General features: G+C 34.0%; 2 protein-coding genes across 6 annotated transcripts; one reads left to right on the forward strand and one right to left on the reverse strand.

Annotated features, from left to right (window-relative positions):
- Nucleotides 1–8,555: 8,555 nt before the first annotated feature.
- On the reverse strand, nucleotides 8,556–15,671 carry LOC129306081 (uncharacterized). Of its 5 annotated transcripts, XM_054946423.1 has the most exons (12): nucleotides 15,183–15,665; nucleotides 14,346–14,660; nucleotides 14,165–14,273; nucleotides 13,983–14,076; nucleotides 11,456–11,543; nucleotides 11,272–11,355; nucleotides 10,736–10,832; nucleotides 10,543–10,630; nucleotides 10,255–10,360; nucleotides 10,075–10,167; nucleotides 8,886–9,254; nucleotides 8,556–8,710 (listed from the first exon to the last, which is right to left on the reverse strand). In XM_054946423.1, exons 1-12 carry the CDS (start codon nucleotides 15,348–15,350, stop codon nucleotides 8,705–8,707), a joined length of 1,617 nt encoding a protein of 538 aa, XP_054802398.1. In that variant the 5' UTR covers nucleotides 15,351–15,665; the 3' UTR covers nucleotides 8,556–8,704. The 5 variants fall into 5 exon arrangements, 3 of the variants coding, with proteins under 3 accessions (XP_054802398.1, XP_054802397.1, XP_054802399.1); XM_054946422.1 differs by having other exon boundaries at nucleotides 8,556–9,254; nucleotides 15,183–15,664; XR_008592121.1 differs by lacking the exon at nucleotides 8,556–8,710 and having other exon boundaries at nucleotides 9,116–9,254; nucleotides 10,075–10,180; nucleotides 15,183–15,671.
- A 1,360-nt stretch (nucleotides 15,672–17,031) lies between these two features.
- LOC129306318 (fasciclin-like arabinogalactan protein 11) lies at nucleotides 17,032–18,218 on the forward strand. Its single transcript, XM_054946843.1, has one exon. The coding sequence runs from the start codon at nucleotides 17,171–17,173 to the stop codon at nucleotides 17,927–17,929; it is 759 nt and encodes a 252-aa protein (XP_054802818.1). The 5' UTR covers nucleotides 17,032–17,170; the 3' UTR covers nucleotides 17,930–18,218.
- Nucleotides 18,219–18,436: the final 218 nt, after the last annotated feature.

The following is an 18,436-nucleotide window of genomic DNA, read 5'->3' on the forward strand; positions in this document are numbered from 1 at the left end:
GATATAGATTAATAGATAGATGGACAGAACCGGGCTAGTAGCAACCCATGTGAAGCGCAGTGAATGAGTGCGTACGTCCACGGTTCACCATGGTCCGAATCATGCTTACGTGGCCAGATTGTGGGGCCCTGCCTCTATTATTTCATCTTTTTCTCAGATGGCATGATCCATATTTGCTCGGTTTTTTTGGCTGGAATGGCTCAGGGTTGTGGCAGTGATTTTAATCGACTAACTGATACTCCATATGGTGGTAAGTGGTAACAGTCTAATTCTGCTTGGCAAAAAATGAGACTCTTTTTATTGGTATTTGTATTTGCCTCCAGCTAAATGCTAGCCTCATCTATGAGGGAAAAAAAAAATATATTTGCTCGGTCTTAGAAAAGTATTGTAATTTTTTTTATATTTATGGTTATTTTACCTGAATAATAAAGATTCTTGTTATTTAAATAAGTAATAGGGCGTTAGAATTCTAATTTTTGTATACCTAGTAACTTAGTTAAAAAAGATTCACAATTTATTTTTAATATCTCTATTATTAATATAACTTATTTCTTGTGTTAATTAAAAAAAATTTATTTTGAGGTAGAAGGACTTGTGGAAATGGACAAAACGGCTTGTGCGGAAGAGTCCATAATCACTCAATTTTTACAGTGACGGAGCAGGATCTAGAGCCAAGAAGCATATACTAATTTAATAAAAAATTAATATTCTTTAAAAAATAATAATTATACTTATACTAAAATTATAATAATATAAATAGATTAATTATCACTTTTTATTTTAAAAAAAAGTATATTCAACATGTTGATATGGCCTTTTATTATATAAATATGCTTTCATATTTTATTTAAATTATCAAAATATTATACATCTAAAAAAGTTTTTAAACTCACATTTTTTATTTGATTTAAGGGATATAACATATAAAGAATACAAAATTTAAGTTACAAAATTTAAACATCCCATTTATAATTTTTCCCAAGATCAAGCTACGTTTTTCCACATATGTGGGGCGGGGGTTGGGAGCCATGCAGTTAAACTGTTAAAAGCTTAAAAACTTGCGTGGTCATTCTACATTGGATAAATATTCATTTTTATCCTATTTTTTGAGAAAAACCTAATACTATAAATTATTTGATATAGCATTTTTCTTCCTAAAATAATTAAAACATAACAGTCTTCACATTAACATTAAATAATTACAAATATCATTTTGATAATCAAATTACTTTCTCTAACATTATATTAACGTCAACATTTATTATTAACACCAGGATAGAAAATATTACATTTTAACTATTTTAAAGGCAAAAATATCATACTAAATTGCTTAGAATATTGAGTCCTCCTTATATAAAATTTTAGAAACAAAAAATATGCCTTTTTTTTTAACCTGAATACAAAAATATACCCATAATCTTTCACATTCGTGTAGGTTTCATTATATTATATAACATATCAATTTAAATTTTAGCGCGTAGATAGAGCTGTGAGTCTGTGATGGAATGGAAAGATATTATTGCTTCCCCACCCCCCCACCCCCAAGAAAAAAAAAAAAAACTATCTTAACAACCCCCTTCCCCGTTGGGAATGGGGCACACAATATCCACACTACATACGTTTAATAATGTTCTTTTAAATTATTTAGAAATAGGACTCACAATTTTTTTTATTGTGTGGAATGGGATGGGATCAAGTGATGGCCGAAAAAGTAACTATATTTCAGCCCCAAAAAAAAAAAAAAACGTAAAAGAATAATGGTATCGGTGGCAGATTGTAGGAGATGGATTTGCATTGGGTCCTTGTCCAAACTTTTTAATATTAAATTAAATATGTACCAACACATTGATAATGAATAGATTTATTATAATATTAAAAATTTTTATATTAATAAATATAATGTTAAACATATTTAAAAATTAATTTAAATAAATAATAGAGATTAATTTAAACTAAAATAAAGAATGAAGATAGCTGCTGGTGGCGGACGCCTAGGAGATGGCCCGATTCTGAAATCTGGAGCTGGCATTAAATTAAATATTTAAGAATAAAGCGAAAGGGAGGCAATGCAAGTGGTAGACTGATATGCGTTGCTTTGCAAACTAGATTCCAAAATCGAAAGCATTCTTTAATCCAAAAAAGAAGAAAAGATTAACAAGCACGATCTCCGCGATCAATCCTCCCGTCTCTCATAAATACACATGACTTTCAACTACTTACACGCCCATCAGAAGAAGAACTTGAAACCTACTTAACTTATTCAAGTCACTATAAAATTAAATTATAAAAAAATAAAATATATTCTTTTATTTTTATTTATAAATTACTTCTAATATATTTTATCAAAATAAAAAAAATCTTAACATTTATTAACTTTGTTTTAAAATTTAATAAATTTTTAATTTTATCTTTATTAAATAAATATATTTTAATAATATATTTTTTCTTTTCAACATTTAATGAAGAATAAAAAAATTTATATTAAAAATTTAATAAAATAACTTATAAATGAGATAAAAAAATTTTTATGCTCAGTCTTGTAAATACAACTAAAGAGTATCTTTTAAAAGGTACTACCTTATTTTTATATATAAGAGAAAAAATTTTATCACACAATTTTAAAAAGTTAGTTAATCATAATAATTATGTCTGAAAATAAAAAATTAAATTAAAATATCATGTGTTAATCAACATAAATATACATTAATTATTTTTCATTAATGTAAATTATGAGAAATAAATTAAAAAATATGTAATAAATACTTATTAAAATATATAATTTTATTTATATAAAAAAATAAGTAAAAAATGATAGTGTTTTTTTATAAATAAAAATGAAATAATATTGAACTAGGACAACAGGATGTACAATTAGCAGCTCATCAAATAGACGTCCTGTCCCCACTCTAAGTAATATTCAAATAGGTCCAAAATGGATGGAAGGGAGGAAGACGAGGTGGTAGTGTTTCTTAATTAATTTATACTCTTTTTATTTAAAAATATAAAATATTAATTAAATTTTATTTTTTAATAAAATAATTATTTATTTTTTAATTAACTCTATCTTTTTACATTTACTCCTATTAAACACTTTACAATAAATATAAAGTCATTATCGATAGAGGCACTTTTTTAAAAAAAGGCAAAGATTATACCTCAAAAGATTAAAAATGTCTTATATTTTTAAACATTTAACTCCTCAAAAAATGTCTTATATTTTTTAACGGAGAAAGTATTATAATTTTAAATAAAATCATGCATATTAATAAATTTTATTAAGTGTATTGTATAAGCTTGTCCTTTAAAATAAAAATAAAAATTTGTAAAAATGTTCTTAGCTTAATACTCTACTCATGAAAAAATATTTAAAAAGAGAATATAATAAAAATAAAAATATCAAAAAATATTATTAATGCAATTTTATTGTTAGCAAATTAAATTTTGTCAAAAATATTTAGAAGCTGGGAGGGAGGTAACGGCTAACAAGCAGCGGACGAGTGACCAGTGCTATAAGAATAATGGAAGAGGCACCGACAGAGGGTTGAGGGGAAGCCAGCGTACGGACTGCCAGCGGTAAAAGGACCCCACACCCCACGTTGGCACATTGCATTGCGTCCCTGTCAGTCTGCCACTTCCTCACAATTTCTCCATTGCTCCCTCTGTACCTTTTACTTTTACTCTTAAAAACACTTCTTATTTTTAAAAATATAATTGATTGATTTTAACACGATTTTAAAATAAAATTTCCACATTCTAATCAATCACTCCTACCAAATATTAATGCTAATTTAAATTCTTGAGATAATCATAATTTCTAAAATTCTTTGATCTAAAGAGACAATAAATTCAATGAATTAATACTACTCTAGCTCCATTTCCCCCTTTTTTGGTGCCTCATGCTCATGGATTTCCTCAATGCTCAATTCTTCCATTCGCTACACAGCAGACTTCCCAGTGTATGTTTCATGCATCCAATGAATCTATGGACATTCAGGTAGCTACCGGCACTAAAATCCCATTTCTGTTTTCGTAGCTTTTGATCCCCATTTGGTTCATTGACACCGTTTTCTTGTACCTATATTTATGTTGGCTATACTTTGCTCATATTGGTAGAAAATAATGTGGTACTTGAAATTGGGATCTTTTGATTCCATTCTCTTCATTTTGTATCTTTTAGATATCTATGATGGAGCTGCAGTAATCTCATTTTGTCATGAAGGGTGTGGGATTAGCTGTTGTGGAACCTGATCGATGAAGCTCCACTAGCCTTAGGTACTGCAAATGATTTAGTTTTAGGGACCAAGTTTCAGAACAAATTGCCAGAGGTTATTGACTCAAGGTTTATGTCGATATTTTTGGGACAAGAACCTAGGGCCAGAGTCTCCTATTTCTGTAATTGCAACTATAGATGTATGTGTATAATATTTCCTAAATCCTAGCATAATGTGATGTATCAAAATATTTTACAGAGCTCGATTGCATTGTATGTATAATTTCACATCTCTTCAATGCCATTGTAATTAGTTTACTTGTATATATTTGGACTCAACGAGGTTATAGTTTGTGTGCACATATATGAAGCTAACTAAGCATTTTGTGCCACAGTAATCGACAGTGTGGCAATGATTCATGCAAAGTGCCACAAGATTACAGTGTTTAGTGCAAATTCATCCAAAGTGCGGTAAGTATGATGCATAGATATCCCATGGAATGTGAGCTTTTGTGAAGGTGTTTAACTTGTTTGTAAGTATATTTTTCAGGAGACTTTTTTGGACGTGCATGTTAAAAAAATTTTGAATGGTGTTCAAGTGGTTTTCAGGGAAGGTTGGTAGTGAGGATATCTTTTGCCACGGTACTTATCCTGCTGGATCTTTCTTTGTTCCCCAACACGTTATAGGAACTAATTGAGTTAGAATTTTTGGAAAAATTGTCTTCTTTCCTTTGAATCTCTATTTTGTATCTTCATATGTAGTTGAGCAAATATGACTTAAACATGGCTTGGATGGATCAATTATAATAGCGCTTGTAGGGATAAGTTGTACATGAAAAGTTCAAATGAGTGATCACAAGTGTATTTGCAAAATCCATATGAAATGTAGTACTCAATGTATAGTGTACAACATGAACCATGTATGATGTGTAAATCCAATCTTACTTTTCTGTCTGGGGCTTTCATAAACCAATTTCTAGTGATGTGGATGGAGACTAACCCTCTAGATGGAACAACAAAAGTAATCGGAATACTCCCAAACCTTCAAGGTGTTGGCCATACTTTCATCAACAACAAAGGCCTAAGCATTAAATATGGAAGAAGGGGAACAACACAACCAATGCCTCACTTTTGATAAATTATACAACCTAGTGCAGACTAAATCAACAAAAGTTAGATGAAGAAGCTGCAAGGAAGGGGGGAAAGGGGGGAAAGGGGGGAAAAGAGGGTAGAGTAGCTATGAAAAGGAGTAAAGTGTACATTTCTTTAGTCTAGATGATTTGAATAGGTGTTAATGTAATATGATTTTGAGTGAGTCAAAGCCAATATAAAAATAAAGAGAGTGAGAAGATCATTATTTGTTTAACTCAGATTCATTACTGTCCTCTAAAATCAAATTTGGTACTGCATTTTCATTTCATTTAGTAGAATAATCATTATGTTTTAAGAATATTTATTAGTGTTTTCATGACAAATGAGAAAGTTTTTCAAAATATCTGTTTTTTTTTTATAAAAATTGAAGAAACAAAGGTTATGATTCCCTTTTGTTTATGTTTTTCAAAATATTCATTTGTCTTTTCATGAAAAATGAAATTTTTTCAAAATATTTATTTGTCTTTTCATGAAAAAATTGACAAAAGAGAGGCTATGGTTCCTTTTTATTTATATGCAATAAGCTTTCAAAATATGCAAGATTTCTCCCGTCATATATAACACTCTTCTACATATGCAATGCTCTCTCACAATTGCAAATTTCTTCCATAATATGCAACATTTCTTCCATTATTTGCACCCACTTTTCCACATGTGCAAGACTCTCTCACAAATATATATTTCTTTCACACTGTGCAATATTTATTTTATCATATGCAACCATTCTCTCGAATAAATAGCACTCTAACATCAAATGCAATATTCCCCTACAAATATGGATTTCTTTCATGATATACAACATTTCTTTTGTTATATGCAACATTCTCTCACAAATGCAAATTTCTTTTAATATATGCATCATTCTCCTATCAAATGCAACACTCTCCTGTCAAATGCAATATTCTTCCACAAATGCAAATTTCTTTTATGATATGCAATACTTCTTCTGTTATGTGCAATAAAGTTTTATAGGCATACCTTAGGCACTGATATATTAACACTGAAGGACCTTATATGACATATTGGCATTGAAGGATTTTACTCAACCTCCCTTTTTTAAAACCATTATATGCACTTAAGTCATTCGCCCTTTAAAATTATTGACAGCCAATGATTTAATATCCCAAATTCTTTTCAAAATAAATATGTTGGCCAATTTGTTTTGAGCAAATTTTCTTAAAAACTAACAACTTTGGTCACAAGAGAGTTTTTTTTTTTTGTGTTCTTTTAGTCATTCACTCAAAAGCAAAGGCTCCAAAATAAATTAAAAAAAGGGCTCAGATGCCATTATATCTACTGATGTATCAAAGTTATTAATAAGAGACAATCTTACTTAGGCCCCTTAAAATACAAAATTTACATTACAGGCCTAATAGAATCTAAAAATGCACTATAAGCCCAAGACCCTTCTTGCAAATTTTATTGTGGACAAAAAAACACATTTGCCCTTATCTCAATGAAATGTTCATGTATACATAACATAATAGTACTGGATAAAAGGGCTACAAGCTAGCATGTGTAGGCTATAATTTTTATGAATTGGGTTGGGTCAACCCGCCAAATAAAATGAGCTGGAAAACCCAACCCATTTTCTAGCAAGTTGGCTCACAAAAATTTATTAATTTTTTTAATAATTTTAAATTTATATAATATAAATATAAATATATATATATATATATATATTTCATATTTTAAGGCAAATTACCAATTAAAGAACTTGTAAATAAATAAAATGAATATAAAATTCAACCAAACAAATTCATTTTGTTAGATTTTTACTATTAATTATCTTCTCGTCTAGGTGTGGTATCTTTCTCATTGACAAAGAAAATTTAAATATAAACTTATATTTTTTTTTCAATGAATTTATATTTGTGATTTTAATTAACAGATCTTATGAGATTAATAAATAATATATATTCAAAATATTTCTATAAAAACTAATGAATTATCGATTAACAAACTATAACAAAAATTTTATTTGTAAATTATAAGAAAGATTAACATTATTTTTTAAATGTAAAGAACATATTTGGGACTCATAAATTATATATTTAAAAAATATTATCATTATTATAAATTTATAAAAAGATATAATATGATTAAACAATAAAAAATTATTTTTAAAAAATATGCTAGCCCATAGGCCAGCCCCTTCAGCCCGCTAGCTTTGTAGGTTGGGTTAGCCCAACCCGTTTTTAATTTATTCAACCCAATTTGTCAAATTTGACGGGCTAAATGAGTTAGCCTGTGGGCTTTGCTCATTTTTCTAGCTCTATAACATGATATCCATGAATTTTCAATACAATATTCATGAATGCATAATACATTTGGTGAACATTAACTTGAAGTATGTTGTTTTAATGAAAGTATGTTGTTCATTAAGGACTTTATGTTGTACAAATATTATAGGTCTACATATGTTCGTTGTGTTGAGCATTGATGGACAGTATTGTTCATCATTTGCTTACTTGTATATTTCACTTCAAGTTAAATCATATTCACCAAATGCATTGTATATTCATGAATATCGTGTTGAGAATTTGTGAATTATATTATGCATACATGGACATGCCTTTGAGATAACTGCAATTGCGTCTTTTCATCCACAATAAAATTTGCAAGAAAGACCCTCAAGTTTGCAGTGCAAATTTTTGTGTTTTAGAGGTCCTAAATGAGATTCTCCCTTATAATAACTACTATTATTTACAAACTAATAAAATTTCAATTTTCAAACTCAATATACTATACAACAAATCATGTTTTAAATTCATGACAAATCTTCTAGAACAAGTCAGTAGATAATTACCAAACTAGAATGTTTTCTAATTTGGAAAGAGTCAAACTTGTCATGCCAATAATTGATGTAGAACATAAATATGTTATATCATTTATTAAACTTATGAATTATGAGTCAATTTACATTTCTTTGCAATATTTTTCTCTATTCTAAAAAGTTTGTCATGTTTTTTCAGGTTATACTTTTTTGGATAGTACTTCCTCATTTCATTCTTTTCATCTAATCATGTATTTGGATGATAATCATGCTCATTATAATATATTATATTTTGTTTTGTTTTGGTGTAATGAACACTTGAGATGTTATTTGAACATGCAATATTATTATCATGTAATAATAATTTGTAATTGAAGTAATTGCTTCCCGTGCAACGCACAGGGAAGTAAATAATAGTTGGAAGAAATAAGAATCGTAATTTCAGATTATTCCTGTCCTTAGGCATGTCCTTAAAAAACAAACCCCAAAAAAAAAAGCCGTTTTGTACTTACAGGAGGGGGTGGAAGAAAATCTCCTTCCCATCCTCAATGCCGTCAATGGCATTCTCATCCCTGAATATACAATAGAACCACTTGGTTTATCTTACTAGCATCAACACCTTAAATTATGAAACCAATTGGATTAAAACATAAACCACCATATCAAGAAAAGGAAAAAGAAAATGGAAGATAAAATTCCCTTTGGATTGGCAACATATAGTCATTGATTGTAACTAGAATTGCCAACCTTGCTTGACAGTGAAGGTTTCTCTCTGTGGCTGCTAGATAGCAAGGTTTCGGAGTTGCTTGAATGGCTGTCGGCAACCCCAGGTCTCATCCAGATTTTTATGTGCCCCTCTCTGCAGGCAGTAATTATAGATTCCCGAGTAAATATCACGCCTGATAGTGGTTCAGTATGCACTCGGTGTGCAACAAGGGGCGAGATTTTTGGAACATCCTGCATACTTGGAGCAGGTTGCAATGTACCCAATGGGACGACACTGTCCCAATGGGATGACTGGTTTCCGGTACTGTAAGTGGGAGATCCACCAGGAGGACGTCGTAATGGAACCACTATCTCATCCATTTCCAGGTCCCACAGAAGCAATTGAGTATCCTGACCACCAAAACATCCAAGTGCCAACATTTATGCAATATAAGAGCTTGAGTAATGCATAAATGTGAGGAACGATAACATATATTTCACAATTATTCATCATAAAGTGATCATTGATCACACGGAACAAAAAGCCATAAAAATTCTGATCATCAAATGCCCGCTAAAAAGTACATCTTTCCACATTGCAGCACATTTTCTCAGATTCTCAACAAGTTCCCAATGCAGCTGGAGTTCATCTCCCACCCTAGTGGCATAGCCAAGTAATATTAACTACGATAAATCTCGCACATAACAATTTTTACAGCCGAAAAAAAAAATCGCCCTTCCTACCAGCGCGCTCTGCTACATGCTTCTAAATAACCAATTTTCCTTTGACGGATCACAGAGATCATCATTTGGATAGTTAGCATTTTCTAAATGAAATATGACAGCAGCTGAATCCCAGTATTCATAACTACAAGAATAAAGCTACGCCAATATGTTTGTCTTCCTCTTCTCATTTTGTTGTGTCTGCTTCTGCAGCATTTTTAACTTAATGCATAACAACTCACTCTTTCGTACAGGCCAGTCGTAGCACCCATAATGGGCACCCCTGATTGAAAATTTTCCACATTGTTACTCTATCACCAGATTTGAAAGTTGAAAATCAAAAGCCACATAGCAATCATTCAACTCCACCAAGTGCAGGCACACGGTTCATTTTCAAAACTTCAGAGATAACATGGGTGGTTAAAAACTCCCAATCAGATGGACCAGATTTTCTTTTGAAGTTGAAAGCCAAAACAGAGAGAATGCATGAAATCATTTTTCTAAGTACCTGGCCAACAGAACCAAACCTATACATAACACTCTCTGCATTGTCATTTGAATTTGGCGAAGACCAATATGAATCAAAAGCCACTCCACTGACCTGGTTGCAGCATCTGACAGAAATTAATTAAGTGCTATAACATGATATAAGGTTCCAACTAAATTTATTAAGCAACTTATGACTTACCCATGAGTTGTGCCCCTCACCCCATGCCACAACTTTGCGATCTTCCATGCTCCAAACTTGAACTAAATCATCTTCTCCTCCAGTCAAGATATATTTTCCATCCATGCTAATAGTAGAGTTACATAATGGTATTTTAGACTATGAAACCAGGAGTAAATTGTAGGGAATATTTTGAGTAAGGCAGGTATAATTTTGTTTGAGACCTTAGATATGAAGAAATAAGCAAATAGTAAATAAATCAAAGATTATAATCAGCTAATAAAATGACTTTAACCGAACATGTCTCACCTCCAAGCACAACATAATAAAGCACCGTAATAACTTTTGCCACCACATATAAGTTGTTCTTTTGAGTAGTCAAAGACTCGTAAATAACCTGAACACAAGTTACTAGACGAAATGATTAATTTGTTTGCACCAGAAAAATAAAATCAGATGCAGAACTACCACACAGTGCAACCAGCATTGGATAAATATATACCATCCCTTCCAACAGTTGCTAAGTATACCCCATCTGGCGAGAAAGACATACTATTAATTGAACCTTGGCATATGTGCCATCTGGCCATTGGATTACTCTGAAAAGATTATATTCCAAAAGGGATCAACTGATACACAAAAATAATGAGAAAGCAGCATGCTAATAGAGCCAGGCGTTAGGCAACATAATAAATAAGAGAAGTTACTGCAGCAAAACGTAAGTGACATATCATCAAGAGTCAACCCTTACCTAGAAGTCTAGATTAAAATATTGCAGTTAAACAGCATTACTAAAAGAGTGGTTATGTATAAAGTTCTAAAATTGTGATACAGATAAATACGACTATGTCTAATTAGCAATCATGCTGATGGAATTACTCCCCCATTTTTCTTGCCTTGAACCATCAATTTTGAAAACTATTAAATCCATAGATACACATGTAAAATGAAGTTAGCAATATCCATATTTTGCTTGTTGGCCAAAAAAATCCATATTTTGCTTAACAGTGAAGAGGGCATGAACTTAATAGTTAATACCTTACTATAACGTGCATGTGCAACAGTAAATTGTGTTTGATCCTTGATAACCGGGAATGATGAATCACCAGCACCATCTTTGCTCTGAAATTAGATTGGAAATGTAAATATCCTCAAATCATGGTAAATGAGCTTATAATTGACAAATTATAAGTTTTGCATCCCTTTTAAGATTAACGCTTGCCTTTTCATATACGTACAAATTCCCATCAGCATGAGCTACAGCAAAAGCACCATCAACTCCAGGCACCCAAGCCATACAAGTACAACGACTGCTCAGAGAAACAAGCATCAATCAAGCTAGATTCCAAATATAACTTCTTCCCACCGTATTTCAACATGCATGAAAGTTCATGAAGGCTTAAACAATTTCAATTACTTAATAAAGAGACATGGCTTCCACCCTCTCTACTACTCAAAGCCAAAAAATTAAGACCAATGCATTTCACTTGAAACTAGTTAAATACATTACTTGATATGAGTAGAATTTACTCAAGATTAAGTACATATTAAATAATTTGCCATTGGCCGGAAATTCCTGCATGAGCTCATACGAAGATATATAACTCAATCAAATACAAGTCATCTCAGAAGAACATAATCCTTATATGGGACTTAAGCAGGACGTTAACAACAATCAAGTTTCGTTCTTTGAATAAATCAATACTTGCATTCATCTTTCCATAGAAGAAACTATAATAATGAAGTCAAATGTCAGGATGTATTCCTTCTTATATCTTTGAAATAACTAAATTGCCCATACTTGTTCCCAATTGCCCTTCAACTTCAAATTTAAAAGTATTATTTTCTGTCGATTAAAAAAGACGCTGACAGAAAGAATATACAAGAGAATTGCAAAGATAAATGAATATATGAAAGTACCCAGACTAAGTAAGACTGGAAAATGCTCCAGAGCATAAATTATAAGTATCTTATGCTGCAGATAATAACAGACATTCACAAATCAGCACAACCGCACAACCTGAAAATCCCGTATCATTGCAAGGTTCCAACACCATGATAATGGATTGTCCAATCCTAAAATTTGTATTAGCATATATTCCACATCAGATGCCTAAAGCTGTGTTCATTATCGCAATGACACAGACAAAACGTTGGAGGCTTCATTCTTGCAATCACAAGAGCAGTGCTCAACATGAAAACAAAACTTACGAAAATAAATTCCAAGAAAACCACTACGAATTTGAACCTTGATAAACAGACCTTTGCGATCAAGAAAAGAAAAACACAAAAAGATATTATCCAACAAAATAAAGTCAGCCTACGCCCATCAAGCATCTGGCTCCAAACTTCAATATCAGATGCTCTATGAATTGTATGGATTGATACAATATTTGATAATTCATATTTATCAAATATTCTTCTACGGATGATGGTCTCTACATGATGGCCCTGTTATTCAAAATCAAGCCCTGCCAATCACATAATCTACCAAGACCCGTGAATACAGCACAAGTGCATACAAAGGGCATGAATGAGAATCCAGGGTTCTCTGCATTCTACAGCGCTGAAGATTTAGCAAAATATTTTTAATGCCTACAAAATGTTGAAAAAGGAAAATATCTGTAAAATCAACATTTTAGAAACAGACTTAAAGAATGCCACACAACACTTGGATAGCAAAGTCACAGTCTATGCAACCATCAAATGATATAACGGGGAAATGGTGCTTCATGGCATGTGTACCCATGGCATTTAGAAATAACAAAAATATTCTCGTGTTATTAGTTTCAGGGCAATGTTCTGAGGGAGAACTCAGGATATGCGGGAAATCTGAAAGAAATAAGTACAGGATATTTTTCTTACCTTTTCGGTACAAGAGTCACACTATAACCTTTTACCCAAATGCCAAGCCCTGAATCTCTAAATTTCTTTACTGTAAATTTTTGGCAGAATTTTGGAGAGGGGAGTAAAAAGGTGGATCCCTAACACAAATCCACACTTCGTCTTACTCTCTTTCCAAAATTTAAGTGAACTTTTACATAAGATCTCTAAATGATCCTTATATCAAATACCCACATCTTAACCACACAAGCTAATAGTCTTTCTACCGGTTTGAACCATCAATGAAAAATGGGTTGACCAAAAAACAGCAGGATGGGTAATTGAAATTTATCATAGAAGTCATCAAAATAGCCATCTTCATGCATTTGTAGCCAGCTAGCCATGGAGATATGGATTATAAATCAGTAACAAGCCCAAACGTTTTTTCTTGATTCAAAAGATAGTACAATCTGTGCCTAAATCATGAATTCGGGTAGGTAATATTCAATGAAATTTAGGCACAAATCACACAGTGAAAGTCTAAAGAAAATATCAAATTCAGACCTTCTGAGCATAATATCCTCCAGCCTTTTGTTTTTGTGATTTATCCTAAAAATTTACAAAATCAACTTGAGCAAGAAATAGGAAGTTCACAAAGATGGTGGTTTGTTGCTTTGAAGAATCCTTAGAAATCAGAATTTGTGACTGCTTATTCTTGTTTGTGTGTCTGTATGTTAGCAAATCATTAAGCAAATAACTTTCTTCAATGGGTTCCCACTTTGGATGCCAGAGCAAGCATCCATGAAAGCCAACAGTGCACATGACCTTTTGTACAGCACTAGCACAACAAAAAGAACACTAGCATATATCATGCCCGAGAACAACTAAAACTTGTAGGGAAGACATCAGAAGAGATTGTATCTTGCCTGTTATTGATAGAACCATCTTTGTTGTAATGCTGGGCTCCAACAAGCTTTTTACCAACATCCTGTAATTGCTGTCTCAATGACACGGAGTAGACTACAAAAATACACGCAGGACCAATAAATTCATAAAGTTCAAATTTTCATTACAGAAGGAAAAATTGAGTCTCATGAACATTTATTACCATCACCGCTGCTCAAACCAATGAGTAAATCATGCCCATCTTTAGCATCTGGATCAAATGCATGGCACACGGGATTGGAATTGCTGAAGTGAATAGACTTCACTGGGTCCTACGTTCAATGAAAAGCCTCATAAACCAAAACCCAAAATACTCCGAATCCATCAAAATTCAAACAGTATACCTTGTCCTGAGAATTCAGATCACTTATGAAAATTGCATCACCAACATTAAAGATCAAGTAAGTTCCTTTTCCATCAAAATTTGAAATAAGCATCGAATTACTAGTACTTGAGGCACCAAGGGAACCAATTCTACTGTTTATTCCAGCATTCTTGCTGCTACCATTCCCTCCTACAAAGCTAAGCGCTCGGCTTCCATTGCCTCCACCCAACAATTTAGCAGCCGCAGACCTTACACCACTAGTGGCACTGAAACTTGACGATAGACCAGTTGGTGTTGAAGGCGTTGGCTTGTCCTTGAGATGTGCCAAAGTTACCTGATGATGCCATCAAATCAACACTAGATTGTACATGGATTCAACAGTAATGGGAGAACCATGGACTTGAGAATAAAAAGCACGTCATCCCGTGGAAAAAATCCATGATATTAGAACGATATAGGCCGTCACTGACATTGATGCTACAGAAGTAGCTGGCAGACAATAGAATAACCGGTGGAACTAATACAGATATAGTAAACAAATTAAGTTCCAAATGCCTGAATACCAGTACATGGGACTAATACAAACCAGAGTACCGGCATTTCCAAAAAATTGTCTTCTGTTAAATTTAGAAGATAAAGACACCGTTGATATCAGAAACTTGATTTAACTTGGCATTGATTGTATGACATAGTCCGAATTCACCATGAAGGAAAACCCTAGGGACGAACACTAATTTTGGAAAGGAGGGTGTTAGCTGATAGAGTGTACTAAATGAGCGTAGTGAGAAGCAGCCACCTCTCGAAAGGGAGAAAAATGAAAAACAAATACAAAGAAAAGAAAATAGAAGGAGCTAACCTGAGTAACGGTTTTACCATGAGCGTAGTGAAGGAGACCGGAAGGATGAGTCTTCTCGTAGTGAAGCTTATATCGACCTTCCGGTGTCTTAAAATAAGTCTTGAGGCCAGGGGTTTGCGCGTTGGCGGACGAGGAGGGGGACATGGTACCGTTGGCAGTGTTGATCATGGTGGCGATTAAGATAGGAACGAGAACATAGGATCATGACAATAGAGCCTTAAAACATTGAATCGAATGCTCCTGGGTGCTTTGGCGGGCGTCGCCTACGGCTTATACCAGGACACTAAGTTGTATTCAATGGCTTCTCAGATCAAACACATTTCGGCCCATGGAAACGCTGCTGCCAAGTGAGTGTGTGTTCACAAAAAAGACGGAGGATTTGACATTAACGCCGTCCTCCACGGTCAACGAAACGGACGGCAACCATTGCTAATGGGTCTGCCTAAAGTGGTGAACCTTATTTGCAAGCACTACAACGGCACGTGGGCTCCATTCAGATCCATTCACCATTTCGTGCTCTTTTGGGGTCAAACTTTCAATCTCCAGTCGTTTTGACACATCACCCTTCTTTACCCTAATCCCATCCCATTTCATGTAAAGATTTTATGCATTCAGGTGCATCTCACGGTGCCGATCCTTTATTTTCCGTGCCTTCTTTCACGGGCTTTGCCTATTTTGGGCTGGGCTTATCCTAACGAGCTGGGCTTATAGGATAGGTCCTTAAACCATATGGGCCTAATAATAAGAGTTGATCCTCAACCCAGTAATATCAGCCTGCTTGTGAAGCGCAAATAGCCCACAAAAATTAATATTATTTTATAAATAATACCAATATTATAAAGATTTTTTTTCAAAGTATCATTTTAAAAAAGATTAAAGGTGAAATTAATGATATTTTTTAAAAAAAATACCCTTAAATAAGCATGTAATTCATAAGATTTTTTAAGTAAGACATCTTATTAAATTGGATAAACATGAAAAGAATATAACTCTAAAGACAATTAATCAATTCATTAGGGTGTAATTAGATTAAAAAATAGTAGTATGGAAGAGGAAACAGTAGATAGTTGAAGTACATGGACGATCACTCCAGATTTTGCAGGACATACGTACCAGACCATTGGCGGGATAATATCATAAATGATTCAGTAAAGTAAGATATAACTAAATAAGCCATTACTCAACGGATATCCTATCACATTCAGAAGTAGCTGGCTAATTTGTGCCTGAAGCCTTGAACTGACCAGCATCTGGTATGTTTATGGCTGAAAAGGATGACCTGTTTAGAATTAGGTATTCCTTAAATGCAGCGCGCTAACACGTAGCTGGAGTAATGGCAGTAATGACTTGAACTAACTGAGAAAAGCCAAGAGGTAAACCTGAACTAATTGGCACGTCATGATCTCTATATGCAAAGTGAGGTAGCTAGGGATAAAACTGTCTCAGTTCTAATTTGTGAATGTCACTGTTATGTAAAATGTATATCTACGTACATTGAACATGCAAAGACAATCTAAAATGCGAGCTTGGACCCTGAGTTTGTGGTTAATTGGGTTAATAGTAGAGAAGAAGAAGAGTGGGCCAAAAAAAAAAACTTAGTGAAAGAGAACATATGGTCCCTTTTACGATAATAATTGTCGCTACTCAAAAGCGATAACTAGCATTGACGTCAACAAACTTGAAACAGAAGCAAAAAGTAGCAGAAGCATCATTTCACCCACCCCCCACTGACATTTCAATCCCAAATCAATTGCCGATCCGGCTGTTTTTCCTGCCTCCTAAAGCAATTCTTTCTTTGTCTTCCTTCCCGTATTGTTTTGCCTTTACACAGAAAAGTCCATGCTTGAGGTTCTCTTGCCACCTTCTGTGAATCGCAACTCCTCACCTAACCTTTTACCAATCAGTTGCCATTCACTCTCCTTATATATCCCCACACATTCCCCTCCCTTCGCTTCCAACAAATTCGTCTTCTTGCTTTTTCCCCAGAAATGGCCAAGCCAATGCTTCCTCTGCTTTCCATAAAAGTCTTCATCTTCTTCTTCATGTTCCAGTCCATTTCTGCTCAAACACCAGCGCTGGCTCCAGCACCAGCAGGCCCCACCAACATCACCAAAATCCTGGAAAAGGCAGGCCAGTTCACCACCTTCATCAAGATACTCAAAGCCACCCAGGTAGCTGATACAATCAACAACCAGCTCAACAACTCGAACCAAGGCCTCACCATCTTCGCACCCACTGATAATGCCTTCACAAATCTCAAACCGGGAACTTTGAACTCCATCAATTCCCAAGAGCAACTTCAGCTGGTGCAGTTCCACGTCCTTTCCAGTCTCTACACTATGTCTCAGTTTCAGACTGCCAGCAACCCCTTACGCACGCAGGCTGGGAACAGCGACAAAGGAGAGTTTCCTCTGAATGTGACCACCTCAGGGAACCAAGTGAACATAACGACGGGGGTGGTCAATGCAACGGTGGCTAATACTATATACACGGACAAGCAGTTCGCGGTGTATCAGGTGGATCAAGTGCTGCTTCCTTTGGCACTTTTTGGCCCACCACCAACAGCAGCCCCGGCTCCGGCGCCGACCAAGCCGGAGAAAAATGTCCGGGCATCAGATGCTCCGTCTGGCTCTTCGGATACCACAGTTGACACTTCAGATGCCGTGGGTCTTGACAGGCGAGCCGCGGAAGGTGTTGCCCTCATCGTTGCGCTTACTACCATGGCTGCTTACAATTTGCGGTGGTAATTCTTGGGGTCCCTCAGTTTCGCGTCATTCGTTTTCACCTCAAAGTGAGTCTTTAGCTGTTTGGGATTCAGGATCCCGTGTATTAGTGATACTAAAATCTGAAACTTCGTGCTCAAAACGGACGCAAACTTATTAAAGAACTGCAGGAACTGGCTCAGAGTACGAGTGATTAATGTTAAGCTTAATATCAAATTACAATTTTTTTTGAAGATTTTCAATGTTATGATACAGAAGGTTAAGCACTGAATTGAAGAACTTAATTTATGATAAGATCTCGATCTAATATTAATTTTTTATGAGATCCTTAATTACCATTCTCCCTAATGTTAAAAACAAAAACTTGGAATCCTCTACTATCAAAATGGTAACCGTCGTCGGATTTCCCCACGGATGCATCCAAGAGCAGAAAATCATGTAAAATTTTCATTAACATTCTTCCCGAATCACTACCGTGGTTGGTCAAACCGTAAAAGATAAATGCACATCAAGTCATGCTAGGACGTTACT

Source organism: Prosopis cineraria, unplaced genomic scaffold (genome assembly GCF_029017545.1).
Source record: "Prosopis cineraria cultivar Desert tree isolate PC_DT_omini unplaced genomic scaffold, ASM2901754v1 PC3, whole genome shotgun sequence".
Lineage (NCBI taxonomy): Eukaryota > Viridiplantae > Streptophyta > Magnoliopsida > Fabales > Fabaceae > Prosopis > Prosopis cineraria.

Bases quoted from the DNA above. Each gene is read 5' to 3' on its own strand.
- LOC129306081 (XM_054946422.1), bottom strand. From the start codon at position 15,350: ATGATCAACACTGCCAACGGTACCATGTCCCCCTCCTCGTCCGCCAAC. The intron at 10,361-10,542 runs GTGAGACATGTT...CTCTACTATTAG, and splicing joins TTATTATGTTGTGCTTGGAG to CATGGATGGAAAATATATCT. The intron at 9,255-10,074 runs GTACTTAGAAAA...TTTGGTGGTCAG, and splicing joins GGTTTGGTTCTGTTGGCCAG to GATACTCAATTGCTTCTGTG.
- LOC129306318 (XM_054946843.1), top strand. From the start codon at position 17,171: ATGGCCAAGCCAATGCTTCCTCTGCTTTCCATAAAAGTCTTCATCTTC.